The sequence below is a fragment of the Panicum hallii genome, chromosome 3 (assembly GCF_002211085.1).
Source record: "Panicum hallii strain FIL2 chromosome 3, PHallii_v3.1, whole genome shotgun sequence".
NCBI classification, from domain to species: domain Eukaryota; kingdom Viridiplantae; phylum Streptophyta; class Magnoliopsida; order Poales; family Poaceae; genus Panicum; species Panicum hallii.
In genome coordinates, this window is record NC_038044.1 from 60,520,641 (window position 1) to 60,541,982 (window position 21,342).

The 21,342-nt window shown below is 43.7% G+C and overlaps 2 protein-coding genes and 2 pseudogenes across 2 annotated transcripts; 1 reads left to right on the forward strand and 3 right to left on the reverse strand.

The window, feature by feature from the left end:
- The first annotated feature begins 865 nt into the window (after positions 1–865).
- On the forward strand, positions 866–1,652 carry LOC112887079. The gene has a single exon (XM_025953159.1). It carries the CDS (start codon positions 977–979, stop codon positions 1,199–1,201), a length of 225 nt encoding a protein of 74 aa, XP_025808944.1. The 5' UTR covers positions 866–976; the 3' UTR covers positions 1,202–1,652.
- Positions 1,653–2,017: 365 nt separating this feature from the next.
- On the reverse strand, positions 2,018–5,162 carry LOC112887786 (amino acid transporter AVT1C-like). Its single transcript, XM_025954058.1, has 11 exons — positions 4,918–5,162; positions 4,407–4,777; positions 3,863–4,077; positions 3,756–3,779; positions 3,489–3,669; positions 3,068–3,287; positions 2,766–2,901; positions 2,523–2,685; positions 2,363–2,406; positions 2,196–2,258; positions 2,018–2,107 (listed from the first exon to the last, which is right to left on the reverse strand). Exons 1-11 carry the CDS (start codon positions 5,160–5,162, stop codon positions 2,018–2,020), a joined length of 1,752 nt encoding a protein of 583 aa, XP_025809843.1.
- A 5,217-nt stretch (positions 5,163–10,379) lies between these two features.
- LOC112885593 lies at positions 10,380–14,579 on the reverse strand (annotated as a pseudogene).
- A 3,211-nt stretch (positions 14,580–17,790) lies between these two features.
- LOC112885594 lies at positions 17,791–20,823 on the reverse strand (annotated as a pseudogene).
- Between the last annotated feature and the right edge of the window lie 519 nt (positions 20,824–21,342).

Sequence of the window (21,342 nt, forward strand, 5' to 3'; positions counted from 1 at the left end):
TGCACGGCAAGGAAATCCGCAGGAGGATCGGACACGCGTGGAGGCAGCCGATAAGGCTGTCGGTCTCTCTGTCGCGCAAGTTGCAATGTGAGCTCAACTTTGAGCATCCATGGTGACTTCTTGTCGTGTGGTGCGCGCTCGTGGGTGTGTGAGGGGGAGGATGAAGAGGCTTTGACCCTACAGTTAGCTAGGGGCGCCGCTTGGTGGGCAGTCCGTGTCAAGGACGCATCGAGAGGACATCGCTGCTCGCTCGGATCACGAATCAACCAAGGTCCCTTGAGATACGAACAGTCCTGGGCGCAGAAGATCCGCGCGCGGCCGCGGTCGCCGTCGTTTCTGCGGAGCCCCCGGGTGTGGTCTCCCCTGCTGTCATCTCCGCCGGCTCATCTTTCATCTTCGTGGCGGGCCGCGGGCGGCGCCGTGTCGCCCAACTGCCCCCCGCAAACGCGCGAGCAAAGCATCGTTGTGATCCTAAGCTAATCAGCATTAGCACTTGCATGTAAAGAAAGATTGGGTACTCAGCAAACATCCAGATGATCACAGAGACGATCGATCCATCGATGTGGTCCGGGCCGTATCGATCAAATCTGCACGAGAGGGAGCAGACCATGCGTGCGGCGCGAGCCGAAAGGGCCGGCCGGGCCCGCGGCCCTATCCCCGGGGGACATGGTCCAATATACTGTCATGGACATGGAAAGAGATGCCCCACCGGACAATGCAAAAAGGGATTAGTCTTAGTTAATCGCCCATGGTCTCCTACCCAATCACGCCTTCACAGCACAGCGCAGGAACGCTGACTTGGATTGGATTGGCATCTCATCTGGGGCCAGCCGGGCTATAAATACCACCCCAAGCCTCGCTCTTCCACCTGCAATCACCAACCAGAACCAAGAGACCTGCTGCACATTGGCAAAGTCTGCAACAACCACAACTCCTCCTTCAGAGAGAGAAGAAGAAGAAGAAGAAAGCTACAGAGATGGAGATGTACATGGATGACAAGAGCAAGATGCTGTTCAAGAAGGGCAGCCGGAGATCGACGGCAAGCGAGGGGAGCCCGGCGGCGGGCTTCAAGGCCCGGACATCGAGGGGCCCGGCGGCCCGGTCGGTGCCGGGCCGGCTGGCGAGCCTGGTGAAGGAGCAGAGGGCCAGGTTCTACATCATGCGCCGCTGCGTCACCATGCTCGTGTGCTGGAGGGACTAGTGGAACTGGAATGTAAGACTCCAGGGCCATGGGCTCACCGGGGGCGTGTGACCGGGCCCAATTGGGCCTAGTCTGGTGGTAGGTTCATGTGCCATAGTGACTGACTGTTCTTCCTCACAGTCAGAGGAAGAGGGATCAGAGATGTGCCTGTTCTGTGGCCATCCTGTGCTTGACAGTGTTTATAGTGTCAGAAAATTAGTTCCTGTTCTGTCTGAATGACAGCGTTGTTTGCTGCAAAAGGCTAATACGCTCCTGACTTCCGTGTAAATTAAGGTTCCTGTTGCCATGTTGTGTTTTTTCCCTGCGGGTATCACAAGTCTGAACTCTCAACAAGGCAAGATGATGGTCAATATGGCCATGTCGTCCCTTGACAAACAGTATCCATACATGAAAGTTGCGTTGTTAGCAGCCACTGCATTTTTTTTGAATGGGAGGATGCATATTATGACCACCTTACTAACAACCGAGCCGTTTACAGTGCTCTTCTGGTTGTTCTGTTTAGATATCTGGGATTGTTTTTTTCCCTGGTATGAGCAATTGTGCAAATGACAACTGAAGATAGAAGACGCGCCTGATAAAAAGAGAGAGCAAAACTGTTGAAATTTGCTGTCATTGATGACTGAAACACAACCTTCACCTGTTACAACAAACTCTCTCTTACAGAATTTCTGTCAAAAAAAGAAGGAACGAATATACGTAGCTACAAAATCTGACATACGGCTGATTTCAACTCCGTCAACATCTGAAAGAATCTGTAAAACTCCGACAACATTCAAAAGAATCTGTAACAACTACACACAGATCAAACAGCATGCACTATCTGCTAATCATCCGGTTGATTGAGGTGTATGACCCGATGCACGCACAAACGACCCCAATCATTATGATGATTATGCAGAGGATGATCTGAAAAGAAAGGGGAAGTTAGGTCGTAAATCAACAGTGTTAAGTTGTTTCAGGCTTGAAGTTAATGTCTGTATTTCGGGTTAATTACCTCCCACAAAGGTACTGCACCCTTCTTGATGGAGAGGTAGCATGCACATGGGAGTATCAGGGCCTGTAAACCATCAATCATATTGTAAATTACTTAATAGTTTGTTCAGTTAGCCCCAAAAAGATCCATCGCAGAAGTTTAGGTAAATTTAAGAGCTCAGAACTTACCACAAGCATTGTGAAGACAGATCCAAGCAATGCCATCACCAGAGCTGCAAATCAAATGGTATAGAAAGTAGCATTAGCATGCATGATGTTATGGGTAGATTTCACTAATTAGGATTTAGGACACAAAAACAGATATTCAGTAACTGAAAAGACCACCCACCGAAATATGGAAAAAGCAGAGCCACCGCAACAGTTGAGAGCACAAGGAATGTCCTAACAGACATTCCAACCAGGTAACTCTGCATCCTCTGAGGCAGCGCCTCCTCAATCGACAAGGCAACAGGCGTCATCGTCAAGGCATACTTTGTATACGGATTCACAATCTGAAACCGGAGAAGAAAAATCAAGAGTACCAATTAGCATCTAATTCTTGGGAGAATGATCAGGGAGTTTTTCCTCATACCGTCATCCAAATGGCGATTTTTGAGGGAATGTACTGTTGTGGCAGGTTCAATGTGAATTGTGACATAGTGGACTCGCCAAACATCAGAAACCCTGTGACGGCTACTCCAGCATACACAATTGTGACCACTGTGAAGCTGAAACAGTGGAGAATAGTATAAAGTAAGAAAACAATTTTTACAAGAAACAGCAAAATTATAGTACGGTTTGCCTGAATAATGGAGATGACAGTACTGTAGTTTTTCATTTTTAATTTTTCAGGTTCAGATGCTACTCAATAGTCTTGATTATTGAGGTACTTACCAGAACAGGAGCACAAATGGAAACTGGGAGCGATCCTTCATCGAAGAATATATGTTTGGAAAAACTGAGTGTCCTGAGTAGCAGTATCCATACAGACCAAGTGCCACTGGAAGGTGGTTCAGGTTCACTGCAGCACCAGAAGGGTGGAACCCAATTCCTTCTCCAATGCCAACCCAGAATAGGCAAACGATAACTGTAACTGTTGCGATCACACCTCCGGCTGCGAAAGTTCAGTACAAAGATGGTCAGGAACAATCCTTCATTCACTGACCGATTATTTTGTTGTTCAGAAACTAACTGATATAGTAGCGATAAGAATCAATTCTAGGGCTGCCGTTCTTTAGAAAAAGAGCAGAAACATACATTGCTCTGAAAGATCAGATAAGAGGTAATGCGGTAGAGATTCTACATTTCTACTTACCAGAAAGATATGAGAGGAGGCTGAGGTTCCTGAGCCAGACTGATGGAAGAATTGCCAAGGCCATTGTGATTGCAAAGAGATTATGCGCGTTCAGGTTGATGCCAGTAAAAGCTAAATGTGCCGATGGAAACACTGAGGATAAACTGTCTCCTAGTAGCGTGATGTACTCCACACAGCTTGCCTGCAAATATAAGAAATTTACTTATTCAACAATCAAAGCCATACTGGACTATATCATGTAAGTTTCAGAATTCAGATAATACTTACATAAAGCTCAAGGTAAAGAACAACCTGCAAAAGAGATGTGATCAGTCAGGTAACCAAAAGATGAGGTGAACTTTTTGCAGAAATCCATATTATCAGGGAATACACACCGATACAAAGATTCGACCAAAAATACCAAAAGCTACTTGTCCAATATCTGGGTATGTCTCAATGTTCGGCGAACTGTCTATGCATCTCTTCAGAAGTAAGCCGGTGTAGCACGAACTGCCACCCAACAAGGGCAGCAGTAGGAGGCTTAACCATCCTCCTTCCTTGATTCCATAAGCCGTGGTGAGAATTCCAACGCCGCAAAGAACATTGAACCCTGCAGATTTCAACAAGAGAGTTCAGAAACAAAAATTAGCATCCATGATCCTGAACCTAGCAAACTCTGCAACTGATTCTGACCATTTCAGATATTCAGCTATGATGAACGACAAATTCAGCACACAAAAATTCAAGATTAACTGAACGCACCATTGGAACTTCTGATTACTGAAATCAAGATTAGCATTACTGAAATTGGAATCCATATTCCTGAACCTAGTTAACTATTCAGACCAGTTCAGATATTCAGGAACGAATGCATGATGTTTTGGTTTTGGACATGAGCAACAAATTTAACTCAAAGGAATCGATGTTAGCTGAACGCACCATTGATGATTGATTGTCCGCTGCTGCACTTGCTAGCAGGCGGCGGAAGCTCGATGTAGTCGGACTTGAGGCACGCCCTCGACGGCCGCTCCGGCAACTCGGCCTCGTGCGCAGCCGGCGGCCGCGGCGGCAGGCCGATGTTGTCCGTGGACTGCTTGACGGGTGGCTGGTGCATCGACGACTGCGAGAGCTGCGAGAGCGAGGGCGGCAGCAGCGGCCTGGTGAGCGGCAGCGCCGAGCCCTCCCCCTTCCTGAGGAAGGAGCTCCCGGCCTTGAGGAAGGAGCTGCCGAACTTGGTGAGGCTCGGGCTCGCCGCCATGAGCGTGCTCACCGTCGGCGACGGCACCGCGCTCAGCATGTCGATCGACTGCCTGCGCGACACGAAAATACCCGCCGAGAAAAATAAGTTGCGATCGGTCAGCGCGCCGCCGTTACTGCATGGATGCAGGTGCGTGCACCGTGTCGTCGTCTCGTGAAGAGGGGGGATCGGGCGATTGGTCGGTCGACGAACCTGTAGCTCTGCGGCCACGTGCCCTTCTGGCCGTCGTCGGGCGCGTCCCGCTCGTCGCCGCCGCGCCCGCACCCGCGGCCGCCCCAGTCGTCCCGGGCGTCGTCGTCGCTCCGCTCGGAGAAGGAGCCCTCGTCGGAGGATGTCGGCGGGGAGCCGCCGTCCCGGTCGGCGCCGAGGTCGTCGTCCTCGTCGCCGATGAACAGCAGCGACCGGTCGCCGTGGCCCATCTCCTCGTCGCGGTCCATCGCCGCCGCCGACGGTCTCTACGGAAGCGCACGCACTGCACGCACACAACCCGCGTCAATGCAAGCCGGGGGATCAACGAGATTCCAAAACCCCATCGCAACTCAGCATACAGATCGGTGCCATTCATCCCTGACGCAACAGTAATCCTCGAACGGCCAAGGGATTAGGGCAAGTAGTTAGTTCGCTGGGCGTACCTGATCACTCGGCGGCGTCTATGCGATCCGATCCGACCCGACCCCCAACCACGAGCGAACACGAAGAGGGAGAGAATGAGGCCGGCGAGCAGGAAGAGGGGGGAGGGGGGAGGGAGAGATCGACGAGGCGAGGAAGACGCGGCTCCGGTGGTCGCGGACTCGTGGCCGCCTCTCGCGTTCTGACGATACGCTGCCGTCCATCAGAGGAGCCGGGTGACGTCGGATCGCCGCACGTTGCCGCGGCCGCGGCAGCTGACAGTGGGACCGACCCCTGCTAGGCCGTCTCCCCCCACTGGACCGTGGGCCCGTCACGCCCGTCCCTCTCGTGGTGCGGCATGCGTAGGCGTAGTTCGAAATTTCACCGTCTGGTGTTGGGCTGGAAAACAGCGCCTGACAGCTCCGGTGCCAGTGTTTGGGCACTCCGGAGGAGGAGCAGGGGGCTAGGGTTTGGGCACTCCGGTGCCAGTGTTGCTCCAGCGCCGCGTCAGCTCAGCTGCGCTGCCGCCGGAGCGGATTTCAGGCCGATTTCTTCTGCTTCTTCTTCCATTGCCGCCGCGCCGCCTCACCCGGTTGGTAAGTAACCTAAGGCTTCTCCTCTGTTTTCCTGGTTCCATTCTGTCTAAGGCCCTCGATCCATCCCTTGTCCTCTGCTTAGAATTGGACTCAATCGAAGACACCAACGCCAGGCAGGGTCTGGTGTTTCACGCCGGCGATGGATCATTGGGATCCATTGTCTGACTTGACCAACTCCCCGATTACTCCTTCCGGGTTGCGAAAAAGATCGAGAGCTGCTGCGGTTGGTGATGATGAAAACGCAGGTAGCTTTTATATTCCCAGGCCTCCAGTCCGCGCCCGCGGCGCGATGATGCAGATGCTGGGCCTCCACTTCCTCGTCCGTGGACACCGGCGTCCACGTCCTCGCCGCGCTCGCCGTTCGTGGCAGATGCGGGCGGCGGCGGCTGGTGTACTGCGACGAGCGCGGCCAGTTCCAGATGGACCCGGAGGCCGTGGCCGCGCTGCTAATGTCGATCTGAACTGAACACTGAGGTCTGCAAATTTTTCCTCCTCTATCCACATGTTTCTTCGGATTCGCATCTTATCTAATTATTAATTGTTGTCCTCCTTCATTTTTTGTCGGCACAGCTTGGAAGGAGAGAATCAGAGAAGTGAGGAAGAATCTTTTGTTCCTACCAGCAAGATGAGGTAACATATGCTAGCTATATATTTGTTGAAATGCTTCTTCTTCCCAATGATTCGTGGTGACATGAAAGTAGTCTTGAACGAGCGGTTGCTGCTAACAGGTGCAAAACTAGGAAAGCTAGCTGTTCTCAGAATCCTTGTTAGTGCTGTGTACTAATCTATATTTAAATTTTCTGTTTGGTTAGTCTTGAATTAGCAGTTGCCACTAACTGATGCAAAACTAAGAAAGCTAGCTGTTCTCAGAATCCTTGTTAGTGCTGTGAGTAATCCATATTTAATTTTTCTGTTTGTTTCAGTTTGTATAATTCATTGATGTTTTCTGAAAGCCTGCCTCACGGATATTGAAGTGAAGGTTCAATAAGGCTGGTTAATTTTGCCCACTTGTTTATGATTATCGGCTGTAACACACTATGAGCAACATTTAATACAATTGAGCATTCTTTCTACAGTTTTTCCCTATTGACTAATTGTTTATTATATTAGCTGTTGACAATGGTAGACTGTGTATTTTAAATATTCTAATATGCTCTATACCTGTTGGCAAGGTTTATCACAAAGAAATATTGGAGGATCTGTTATAACCCATTGATATAAATTATAGAACATTTCTCGTCAGCCAAAAAACAATACCCAAGAATTCCACAAAACACAATATTGTGCCTCCCAGATTTGACATGTAATTCCACGAAACACCGAGATTTTCAATTGCAGCCTTTTTATTGATTTCTACTGCTGATGGTGTAGAACTACGTAATGTCAATGCATCATTGTCTTCAGTTTTTCTGTATGTGCCATCTTGAAGATCACTACAACATTGCTCACCAGTATTTGCTCTCACAAATTTGATTCTGTTGTTTTCCTGCTGATGCGCGTGAAAAGTATGTGATTGAGTTAATGTGTGATTTTTTTGACCCTATCTGGAGGTAAAGAAGTCAAGCTTGATGCAGGTGTTTGAAGAGCTCAATGTTTGATGTTTAGGGAATAGACCGAATGAGCTTGCCATGCTAATAATTTTCTGTGTTTTTCATATGCAGATCTTTGTAAAGGGGACAGTTATGTTCTACTGACATCCATCAAAGCAGTGGTGGAGAACATCAAGAAGGAATTTTTCAGGCTACCATATAAGGATAGCAAGCTACACAATTAACATGACTGGAATAGTGAGTTTAATTTTTTTTTCTATTTGTGGTCTGGGCTTCTGAGAAGTTGACAGTATGATATCCGGCTTCTATTCCATTTAATTAGACTAAATTAGGCTCTATGTAATATCACAACATGGGAGATTTTGCGACGGAACTTATTTGTTTGCTCACTTATTCTAGAAAGAAGCATCTGGTTTCTATTGAAATTGAAATCTTAAGAACTACGAAGTACCAGCAAGTCGTGGCTTATTTAAGAATGGTTGCCTCTATCACTGAAAGCTAGCTGTTTTCAGCGAATTGGCTATGTTTGAAGAAAAGGGGGTACGACTTTACAAGCTGCAAGCACGCGAAGGAGAATTGAACCAGTTGGGAGTAGGTATGCTCTGTTCACTGTGATCACTGATATTTTTTAGCCCGACGCGTCTGATTCATTTTTTCATTCCAAACATAAATGATCACTTATAAGCTTAAATATTAAGTACTTAGAATTAGAAAAAAATGTTTATTTCACCTCCAGGTCCTGCTTTGGGGCTGCAAATTGTACTCTTAATACCGTGGACAGGAGCCTTTGAAACTTTTTCAGGTTTCCGGTTCTTTCACTATTCTCTTTGTTATCATGACTAGGAACTAAAAACATTGTATCTTCATAATAAGTTCTTTTTTGATAAAGATAAGCTTCTTTGAAAATATTTACCTTGCAGCAGGGCCTCGATGTGATATGGCCTTTTAATTCACCATTACTTTTAAATCACATAGCTGTATTTTCTGATTTATATAATTATGAAGCCCATCTCTTCTCCATCTCTTCTTTACTTCTTTGAAAATGTTTGCCTTGCAGGGTCTCCATTCCATTGCTGCCTACGTGATTAGTTTTCTAACTCCTCCACTTTGTGAGTACAAGCATGGAGTATCGGCTCAATATGATATGTCACAATGTTGCTTTTTTGTGTCACAACTGCTATGTAGAATTGTAGCTCAAATAATTATGGCTTGTATCCCTATATTTTGCTTGGTTGGAATTTTTTTCTGCAACTCTTTGCATAAAGAATTCAAATACCATGTTTTTAGTTATTGAACAATTTTAATGCATGTCATGCTAATTTTTGGCTAATGTAAAAAATTGTTGTTTATTAGGTGTTTAGAAAATACAACCTTGTGGGTGCATGTGTTTTCTATAGATATAAATTATTATTTATTATAAAATTTTTATTTGTATTTTTTTGAAAACACATGCGTGCCGCATGTGCATTCTACTAGTGGTATATATACTCCTACAGGAGAAGATTAAACCTTTTGTGATCGAATATACTTTTGAGAAAATAAAACAATGAAAATTGATGTGTCCTCAATATCACCTTCATACTTTAGAAAGTTGGAACGGAACATATTCTCTAGGGGAAAAGTCCAGGTTAATCACCTTATGTATTGTCAAAGTTCGGATAACCCCCTAAACTATTTTTTGGTTTAATTTATCCCCTAAACTATGTCATTTGATCCAACTTACCCCTTAACAAGATTTATCTTTTTTGTTTATCCATGCACAAGTGACATCTTAAGTTAAAATTTTACGGGATGATGGCAGATATCATAGCGTATTTTTTAAAAATATGTCAATAATTTTTATCATTATTTTGATAGGGTATGTCATTTAACAATAGATTAACCCTTATGATAAAAAAATTATAGAAAAAATAATGATAAAAATTTCATAATATATTTTTTTGACATACGTTGTGATGCCCATTACAAACCTTAAATTCAGATTTCACTTGTGCGTGGAGAAACAAAAAAGGCAAATTGTATTAAGAGGTAAAATGAACCAAATAACATAGTATAGGGAGTAAATTGACCGAAGAAAGAGTTAAGAGAGTTATTCAGACTTTAGCCATACTTGAGAGGAGTAATTTAGACTTTTTCCTTCTCTAGGATGACAATTCAATCTGAATCTGATGGTGTATACATAGGATTCATCGTAGCCTTGGAATTCCTACACAAAGTGTTGCGTCATATCGCATAAATCGCTTTTCCGTGGGTTCTCTTTGACCTTTTTTTTTTATTTCTCTCACGTCATGTTTGCAACTTTGCATAGATCACCCTGTGACGATCATGTGTTGTTTGCCTCTGATCAGGTGTTAAAGTTGCATATGCCCTAGCATTTGCATTTCTTGTTTCAATTTGCTCACATGTGTATTGTAGATCTTCTTCCACATATTTCTCTGATTCCATCTCACCATAATGTTCTAATGTTCAACATTAACAAGATTGGCTAGAATTTCTTTTTGCTGACAAGCTTCACTATGCTTTTTAGTAATTATCCTTCTGCTACTCAAACATTGTGCATACAACATATATATACTGTGTCTTACGTTCTGTTGGATCTGTGATTGGTGTATGCTCACTGGATGTAATGAACACACCAACATTGCCAATGATGTCGCCATCTAAAGAAATACAATATATATTTAGAGTACCGCATAACTTGTACCGCTGGTGTTACTTAAATCGTTGAATAGAGTCCGGGCTTCGGACTGATACGGAACTCATCAAGACATCTAGTGAGTATTATTAGTAGTAACAATGGTATGTTAAAATGAATATTGTAGCAACAGTATCCCAAAACTAATAAAAATATGATTAAATATTTGAGAGAAATAAATCAAATATTTTGTGAAATGGTGCGGTTCACTAGAATCCCTGCTTCAATTCTACTGTTGAGGGCACAGAGCATCGAGGTGAGAACAAAGCAAATCCTGGTATTAGAAACATTCCATTTTAGCAAGTACAAGCAAACAACATAAAAACACAACTATGGAGGTGCCATAATCTATCCAAGTTTCTTTCTGAACCTGCAGGCACTCACATCCCAATCCGTTTGATGCTCAAACTATAACAAGGCCCTTTGACTTGAGGTACGATCTTACCTCTGGACACGCTTTCCTGCTGGAAGAAGAGAGGGTGATGTCCAAAAACCTGTTGAGAAAACTTGCTGTGGAGATAGGTAACATGATAGTTCACTGGCGATGAAAGAGAACACCTTAGACATAATTCTGGCAGTTGTGTAGGCGTTCTGACACGACGGGCTTTCTTTATTGGAATAATCAATGAAATCTAACAGAATCTTCTTCTTCATGTGGACCTTGACCATCCATGTTGGGGCCTCAGGGTTAGCGGTGTGGCGGCCCTTGTTCATCAAGAAGCAAACAACATCAGGGTTTTCCATATCAACCATAGGAAACTCCGGTTGGACCTTTGGAAGGCAGTTTTTCAGAGTCGAGATCCCAAAGTTGGTCATCATCCAATGTTGCATCTTCTCTCCATGTTTGATCCTCGCACAACGACCACAGGGTGATGCTAAAATTGCAGCCATATTGGTTAACATTGACAAACTTTATCCCACGATGAGTGTCACACAGACTACGGTAAGCTTCAGGGTATCCTCGGCCATAGTCGCTGTGATAAGGATTACCTTGCACTGGATCAACTGGAAGCGGCACGTACTGGAGAACAGGCACCTGAGGGTCGAGGATGCCATTTCCTGGATGGGCCATGTCAGCAATGATCATCCCTCTGAAATAGTCTACCCAAATCAAGCAGCGACGGCCGTGGGCTATCACCATGTCAGTTGACCACCAGCACAGGTGAGGGATGCCATCAGCATGGCGGATGGGCACATCCCTGAAGACCTTCCAATCGTTAGACCCGGAACACAAGCGGTAGATATTGGCCGCAGAAGATAGCTGCAGAGTGCTTTCGAGCTCGGCTATGATGACAAATCCTTGCTGTAGGACAGGAGCCCCACGGCTTCCCTGTTCATGCGGCGCGGCCAAGGGCTGTCTGCGTTCCAAGGCCCCTTCCAGTAGCAAATAGGCAGCCGCGTCAAGGAAGGGTACTCACCGCCGGCCTTGTAGACGAAGTGATCGATGCCAGCAGGCCGACGGTACTTGGCGCCGTAGATAATCTCAAGCAGTACGACGTTGCGGTGCGCGGCGATGACGATCGGGTAGCACGTGCTCCCCTCGGACGGGCGGGGCCCTTGCGGCCAGTCGAGGGTGAGGAGGGAGGTCCGCGGCGGCTTCACGAGCTCGAAGGAGACGGAGATCTCTTCGCCGCCGGAGGTGCAGGAGACCGCCGACGTGGTGCGGTCGCCGCGGAAGGAGTCCCACCGGGCACCGACCCGGCAAAGCATCACCCAGGTTGGGTACGAAGCGCGGGTGGCCTCGGACGACGAGGATCGCTTCGAGCGCCCGTGGCAGGGGGTCTCGGCCGCCGCAGACGAGATCCGCTTGGCCGGCAATGGTTTGCGATAGGAGGCGGCGGCCCTGGCAGCCGATGGTTTCCGATGGGAGGCGGCGGCCCTGGCCGGCGGGTGCACGGACGACGAGCCCGCGGACGACCCCTTGTGCCGACGGTGGCCGGCATCCGTGTTTCCGTGGTGGGGATCGGCATAGCGGCGGCGAGGGTATGGTGGTTCCGCCCGGGAAGGGGGAAAAGGGTGAATCGAAGAAAAAAGGCTACCGCCTCTTCGGATTGAGGAATTAGGGTTAGGCGTTAACGCAACCGTATACATTTCGATGGGTGCCAACTGTCCTACCACCTCACGCCATACCATCCGATTAGGATCCCATCATGGACGGCGTTAACCGCCTCCCAATAATTTTATTTTTTCTCTAAAAATATTAATTTACTTATTACTCCTCGGTCCCAAAAATAAGTCATTCTAGAAAATTTATGATAAATTAGTAGAAAGGTAAAATGATATTGTTTGCCCTTATTTATTAGCCATATTTGGCACTGATTAGTTGTTGCATGCACATGAATCTACCAAATAGGATAAAACAACTTGTTTTTTGAACAAATTTTGAATCAAAGGGTGACTAGTTTTTCTAAGATAACTTATTATTTCCTCCATTCCAAAATTATAAGTTATTTTAGTTTTTAAATATATAATATTTTCATGCACCTAGATATATTTTATTTCTAGATATATATAGAAAAGTCAAAATGAACTATAATTTGGAATGAAGGAAGTATATGTGTACTTTGTTTGCTAAAAATTGTCCTATACGTATTGAAACCCTGCATATTTTAACTCTTATGTCATCTAATTCTGCGTAACGAGTAGGATGCTATGATGCAAGTGGTTATCCCAGTACATTATCTTAGGTTCGGTTTGGCTTCTATGGATTATCATAATCTAGATGGCTGATAGTTATTATAAGAATCTACACTCTGGATAATACTAATTTAGTGTGTTAAAGATCCTTAGATTATAATCTGGAAAGTATGGTAGTTGTGAAAGTCAATGTTTACAATGTCCTTGCCTCCTTCAGCTTTTTATTGTTGGGATGTGGGCAAAATTGTCTTTTTTGAACCCAAAATCTCCCAAAAGCTAGGTAAGAAGGGATAGTAGAATTATGGTGGGAGTCTTAAAATCTATATTACAATCCAGATTGTTTGGATTAGATTGTGATTTTGAGGGAATTGGATTGGACTGTGATTATTTTTGCTGGATTATATAATACCTACTAGTAGATCCAAACGGTACCTTGGTTCTTCTCTATTTCTCTTTCTTATTTTGAAATAAGCATTTAGATGGGTCTTGAGTCAAAAGTCCGCTTGGATTGGATTGTGATTATTTTTGCTGGATTATAGAATTCCTAGTAGAACAAAAAGGTACCTTAGTTCTTCTCTATTTATTTTTCTTGCTTTGAAACAATCATTTAGATGAGTCTTGGGTCAACCACTCAACCCAATGACTCAAGAGAGAAAACATGCGAGGCTTTCCTCACTACTGAAACAATCATATAGAATGGTTCTGACAAGCGTGATAAGATGATAGGGAAGGGATTGCCAGCTATAGGGCTATGAGGATATGGAACATTGCATTTTTATATTCAGATTTTACAATAATTTATGGACAAACATTAGGAGTCGAACCCACAAACATAAATACATGTCATACGCACTCTCAATAGGGATTTTATATTTATATTTCCTAAAATGCCACATAAGCAAGAGAGTATTTAATTCATAGTTGAAATAGTGTCTCACAATGCATTATTTCATCCTCTATTATTTCCTAGGCTAAATGCAAAATAGAAACTATTTTGGAAACCGTGTATACAAGATTTCATCCCCATAAAATTTATTTCACTTCTCTCTTCAATAAGTCTTTACCACATCATCAAGAATGTTGACATAACACTCTATTTAATAAGAATAAAAATCCCGTTGAGAATGATCTTATCTTTTTAATTTCTAGGGGTGAGGTGATACGTGGCATAGAATGATGAACTCTATGAATTAAGGGCCTGTTTAGGACTGCTCCGCTCCACAAATTTCACCTCTGCTCCAAAAATTTGATGCCAAATACGCCCAGCTCCATGAAGAAAAAGTGGATCCAGGAGCCAGCTTCATGGATTCCGTGGAACTCCTCCAAAGGTGCTCCAGGGACCCTATTTTCAAACCTCCTCATGCAGTTGCATATTATTTACCCACCATTGACATCCTTTAGCACGTACCCTTTCGCCGGTAAAAAAACACCGAGGCATCTTCTTTCTCCCCGTGCCTCCTTTCCTGCGCCTCTCTCCTCATCCTTCCTCCTGACGCCGGCCCTAGGGCACCTGAGGCCCTGCTGCTGCTTGCGCCGGCGGCCGGCTCTTGATGGAAAAATGAGCCGGCTCCCCTTCCTTCCGCCTGCTCCCGCCACCAGGTCCGGTGTCCCCAGCGGCCATGACCTCGCCGCGCAGGAGCACGGAGCCGTGGGCGGCCAGGGCGCCATGGGCACAGCCAGCCAGGGCGTGAGTCCCCTCAGCAGCCAGCTAGGCACCACTGAGCCTGGCCTTGGTTCCCTGTCCAGCCATGGCGCCAGCCTGGGCATGGAGGGGATGGTCAGCCAGTCTTCCGCTCGTCCTACCCGTGCGACATCTCGACCAGCAGCTAGGAGGAAGGATCTGGATACGTTAATGCATATCTCCAGTTCTGGTTTATAGAATTTTTTAATGTCAAGTTGCTGTAGGTCATTAAGTTGTTCATGTTTTGGTGCTGGTTCAACAAAACAATAGATACAATGGCATAAACAGTAGTATTAAATTCTTAAAAATACTGTTTATATTATCATGGTCAGGGTGATTCGATGGAGTGGAATGATGAGTACACTAGAATTGTGTGTAAGTTGTTTGCCAAACAAGTTGACAAAGGGAATAGACCGAACACCTATTTGAACTCCGCAGGCTATGAGGAGGTGTTGGAAGACTTCTTTCAGTGGACAGGAATCCGACTAAGCAAGCGGCAATTGAAGAACAAATGGGATAAGTTGAAGCCTGATTCAGTAGCATGGCAAAAATTAATGAGGCAAACAGGAATAGGATTGGATAGATCATCTGGTATCATTGATATGGACGATGAGTGGTGGAAGAAGGCAAAAAAAGGTAAGGATAGCATAATTGCATTTATTTTTGAATCATTGATCCTTATTCCCTTATGTTAGTAATAATATTTTTTCTTGTTTATGTATATAACATGATATTCCAGGATGCGCCAAGTTTAAGAAGAAACCATTACAAAATGAAGACGAATTGAAAGTTATGTTTGGCGACATCACAAATGATGAATAAGATTATTGGAATCCTATGAGTTCTAACCCTATTATCCCACCAAGTGATGAGCCCCCCTTCAATGTTGCCGCAGGTGGTCAGGTTTTTTATGTAGGATATGACGATAATGTTGGTGGTGGGGATGATAATTCCAATGAGGTTGAGGAGGTAACTCCTTCTCCTTTCATGGTTGGTGGAAAGAGAAAACCTAAACTCACCACGGATAAATTAAAGAAACCCAAAACAGGAACAACTTTTGTTATTCAAGAGCAAGTAACTAAAATAGTTGATTCAGCCTCTACAGTTGCAGCAAGAAAGCTATGTGAAGTTACGATCAAGGAACTCATGGAGCATGTTTTGGAATCTTGTGTCTGGGTGCACAAATTGCACAAATATATGTTGATCTCTACCTTGATAAGAATCCACCAAGAACATCGATCCTAAGTGGTTCAAACAGTTCATTCATCCCGATCAATTTGTTTGATGAGATTTTAAAGTTATTTAAACATTCAAAGACATTTAAATTTTAGGGTGATACTGAATATATTAATTTATTTTTTTCCATAGAGCAAACATTGCACGTTCAGCAGCATTTCCCCCCATGGTACTGTAGCGGTACGAGCGTGAAACAGTACTGGCAGTACTGTAGCGGCAAACAGCGCTACAGCGTGCGCGCGGGAACAGTACCCCCGTGGTAGGTACTTTAGCAGCAAAAAAAACTTTAAGGATGCAATCAAACAGTATCCGTCCCTCCACCATAGGTAAAACAAACTATTCCCACCATATTCTATAATTATAGAAGCTAGGGCAATGTTATCAGCCAAACAGGTTTATCAGCTCCACGTTTTTCCTAGTGGAGCTGCTCCATGGTGGAGTTGGCGGAGCAAAACTGGATTTCGTGGAGCTGAGTGCTCCCAAATAGACCCTAAATGCCACACATAGGCTGCTTTCACAAACAACATTTGCGACCCCATTTTGCTGACTGATTGGAATACTCACTAGGTTCTAGGAATTTTAAATTCAGATATGGAACCAAGTTCTAAGCATTTGAACCGAGGCGATTTAATTTCGGAACAAAAGGTGGCGAGATGGCCGAAAGTGGTCCATGCCAAAAACCATTTTCTAAACATCCTTTTTCTTTGATGAAGAAACATTGAAAATTGATGAATAGATGATTATAATCATCATATATAGTTTCTGATCTTAAACAACGCCATAAACATGTCTTGGAAAATGAGAGATAATTGGACATGACTTTTTTGTTCACATAGAAGAATGCGTCATGAAAATTGAAATTTGTATATATAACATTGTGAATACGCTGCTTCACTCGGCATGCCATTGTTGCAAACTTATTATCCGTGTGTATGACATGCAAAATTTCTTGCATCAGCCATTAGCCTCCCAATGGCCTTTTGTGTGACGCCCATCCATATGTGGATTCTACATGGCCCCATGTTTCCAAAGAGCAAGATAGTCAAGAAACCACATCATATTTGGGTAATAAAAAATCGTAACAAAGAAACTTCTTACCTTCCTTTCTCTTCTCAATAAATTATTTACAAGCCAAGAGTAGTTGTATTTGTGTTCTATGTTGGCTAAGTCATATATTATCTTTTGTAATATATGTAGATCAATTTTTTAGCCTTGTTTATCTAGGATAATATTGCAATTATGAAAACAGAGGAGCAAACTATGTTATTCACAAAAAACACATCTGATGGTTGAAAGAACCAAAGATCGTGGCTGACATCTTTGGAAACCATGCAGTGTAGAAGATCACTTAAAGATAATCACTGGGCTTCTTAATGGAAATGTGTCACACACACACACGCATGTGCACATATATACATATCTTTCGAGGCAATTTAACTAGAATAGTATTGTAATTATGAACTCTGAAGAGAAAACTAACTATGTTATTCATAGAAAGCACACCTCATGGTTCAAAATACATGACCGAAGTCTTTAGAAATCATGCAGTCCAGAAGATCGCACAAGGATAATAAATGGGATTCTTAATGGAAATGTGTGACACACAAATACATGCACGCCCGCAAATGTGGCTAAGTTTCTTGTTATCTTTTGCCAATTTTCAAGCCATCTAGCCTTTTATGAAACCTGAATAGGAAACTATGTTATTCATAGAAAACGCACCTGATGATTCAAATTACATGACTAATCTCTTTGTAAATCACACATGCAGTCCAGAAGATCACATAAGAATAATCAGTGCACTTCTTAATGGAAATGTGTAACATACACACATGCGCACATGCAGAGCCGGCTCTATGATTTCAAGGGCCCTTGAGCAAACTAATGTTATGGGCCCTTTTGAACTAAAAATTTTTAATATAACAAAAATGATAATAGAACTATTGATATATTTAATTCTCGAAGAACAATATCAATAGTACAAACTAAAAGAGCAGGAAAAAAACTAGTAGAATTACCTCAAATAATAGCTAAGCCACATAGCTCCATCAACAATGATGCTTATTCCTCGACAAAGAAACTCCTTTGAGCATTTCTTGATGCGAAATCATTAATAACACTATCCAGATTGATGTTGTCCACGATATCCTTCTCAATGCTGCACATAGCCAAGCCATTCAACCTTTGTTGTAACATAGTTGACCTCAAATAATTTTTCAGTAGTTTTAATTTTGAGAAGCTTCTTTCAGCTGTGGCTACAGTCACAGGTACAGTTAGGAGGATCCGATATGCAATTGAGACATTTGGATAACAATCTACAGTGGTAACAAACCGAAGAATCTCAGGTGCTAACATAATACCATCTGGCAAAGTTGCTTGCAACACTTTTAGTTCACAGAAAAAATGATCTAGATCAACATCAGATGAGTTAGAATCAGAAAAAACTTCTGCAAAATAAGTGCAATGTCTCTGTAGATCATTATCATCCAAGGACTTCAGATTTTTTGAGTTGAATAGGAAACCAAACACCTTTTCAAATGTCTTCAACTGCTCAAATTGACTAGTCAACGAAGCAATTGCAGCATCAACAACGACAAGAAAGTAATTAACTCTAAAGGATTCCAGAGCTGACAATTTTATTTCTTCATCTTGATCATTTATTTCATCAAAATGTTTCTTTCTTTTACCTTGGCGTTTTGTAGGAAATTTTGGCTCTGTAGATGCAATGCCTTTTGCAACCTCAATACTAGGTTCGAAGCCCTCGTCTCTATATTTTTGAAAATATGAGATGACCCCTTCAATTTGTTTGAGAGTAGCATCCATACACACAATCTTAGATTGCAACTTTTTGCTTGCCGTGTTTATAGTAAATAAAATATCATGCCAAATAACCATACCAACTAAAAATTTAAAATTCTCAAGTGCACTAACCAAATATTGAGCATCACTTACTCCCGTTGCATCTCCTTCATTAGTACAAATCTCCTCCACTTTCTGCAAGGCCGATCTCATTTGGGGAGTTTGGTACCTGATAGGTTGCACACTCTTTATTCGACTCTCCCAACGAGTATTGGATAAAGGCTTAACAGTCAGTTTTGTAACATTGTCAAGCAAAATCTTCCACCTTTTAGTAGAACGTGCAAACAATGCATATCCGTTGTATAACACCAAAGAATGATATAGCTTTTGTGCAAGATTTCTCCATATCACAAAGAGTCAGATTTAGACTATGACATGCACATGGCATGTATAATGCTTTTGGGTTAATTTGAAGCAAACGATTCTGTACACCTTGTGTCCCTTCGTATTGGAACCATTGTCATAACCTTGACCTCTCACATCATCGATATTCAAATCCAAATTGCCCAGTGTACTATCAATACATTAAAAAGGCCCAATCCTGATGTGTCATCAACCTTTAAGAATCCTAGGAAAAACTCCTCCACTCTCGGAATGTGACTTGCCATATTGACACAACGCACAATCAAGATCATCTGTTCTTCATGGCTCACATTTGGACTACAATCCAAGATAACATAGAAATACTTAGCATCCTTGATTATCTTTAAGATATGCCCCTTCACGGCATCAGCAAGAATAGAAATTAACTCATTCTGAATATTGTGGCCAAGATAATGATGATGAATTTCATTACTATGAATGCGTCTAATGTGTTCTTGCATCACAGGATCAAACTCAGCAATCATTTTAACTGTGCCCAGAAAATTACCATTATTATCTTGATAAAGCTTCTCATTTGATCCCCGAAAGGCCAAATTATGTTTAGCAAAAAACTTCACAGAGGAAACTATTCTTACCAAAACTTACCTCCAACGCTCCTTTTCCTTTGTGATTTCCCGTTGCATCTCATCATCAATTGTTTGATTTCTACTTAACCTCAATCTGAGTTCATTCCATATATTCATGTTCTTTGAGTCTCGTACTAAGATGTTGCGAGTCCCTCACTCCATCAGATGCTAACAAAGACTTGCTTTTATTTGACTTGACCAACTTGCAGCAAAAACAATAAACTTTATCCACATGCTTAGAATAAACCAACCACTTTCTATCAACAGACTCACCATTAGTCAAATTTCTGGAGTATTAAGCATATGAAAAATATCTACCAATGGCATCCTTAGGAAACTCCAAATTCAATTCTCTCACAAGCCCCTTTTCAATTAAGGTATCTCTTTTGCTATTGTCAAGATTATCCCATGTTCTTGGATCATAGATAGATAAACCAGAACCATCTCGTTCATCACCATTTGGATTTTCATGATCAGATGATGGATGCAAATTTTTCTCCCTTGTATTATCTTCAGTGACATGAATTTCTGAAATTAAATCCTCTTCCCTTGTAGCAGGTTCTTGCTGCCCATGACCAGGTTGCTGCTGCTCGTGATCAGGTTCCTGCCCTTGAACTTCGTTGGCACCAACATTACTTGAAGTTCCAAAGAATTTATATATAGCACCCCTTTGTGATTCAGCCAATTGATCATCTTGTTTTCTTTTCTTTCTTTTCTAAGCACCTGACAAGTGCTTCTTCAGCAACATCTAAGATCTACACGGTAAATAAATGATTAAAACAAATAATTATCTAAAATCAAAATTTAATGAAGATGCAAATAAAGCTTCGGCGTATACTGGAACTGAATCGCTGCCTGGCCTCCTCTCCTCGTTGTCCTCGATCTCCTAGTCTGAAGCCGATGTGGAAGTGCGAGACGGCGGCGGGCGTCAGGCGGCGGCCTCCAGAAGCGCGGAGGATGGACGGTTCGGTTCAGGACCTCACGTAGGGACGGTCAGACTTAGGGTGTTTGGTTGGGCTGTGGCTTTTGAAAAAGCTGCTGTGAGCTGTACGCTATGAAAAAGCTGCTGTGGGAAAAACAGAAGACCGTTTGGTTAGAGCAGCTGTGAGCTGTGGGAAATTGTGTGTTGTGGGTGAAATACCTGTAATACCCCGAAGGTTTGTGGGACTGTATATAAACCAAAATACTCGTATGTGAATGTATCTTTTGGAAAGAAAAACATTAAATTTTCTAAGTTTTTCATCCATATGGGCGGCACCGGAGCGGCAGCCGGGCCGGGCGGCATCGGGCGGTGCTGGGCGGCGCGGCGTCGGGGCGGCAGCCGGCCGAGCGGCGTCGGGCGGCGCTGGGCGGGCGGCGTCGGGGCGGCGCAGTGCGGATAGCAGCGGGGGGTGGGGGCGGGATGGGGACGGGAGGTGGATAGAATGAACCTTTTTTTCCATAATCAGTGGCAGGTGGGTAATTTTTTACCCCAAAAGCCACTGAAAGTAGGGGGAGGTGCTTTTATATTTGTACTAGGGTGAAAGCTGCTTTTGGGCAAAAGCACCTGGACCGTTTAAGCTTTTTGGTTGGCTTTTATTGCAAAAGCAAGCCCAATCAAAAGCACCCTTACGAACCTATACTACGTGTGTTGGCTGTTGGGGGCTTGTTAGCTGCGTTCATAGAGGCCTGCTTGCTACTGACCTGTAAACATATATATATTAGATGCTGAGCCCTCTTCTTCTTTGTACCCCCAGCCGTCGCCTCTCATGGGTCCAGAGCCGGCCCTGCGCACACGCAAGTGTGGCTAAAAGTTGCTTGTTAC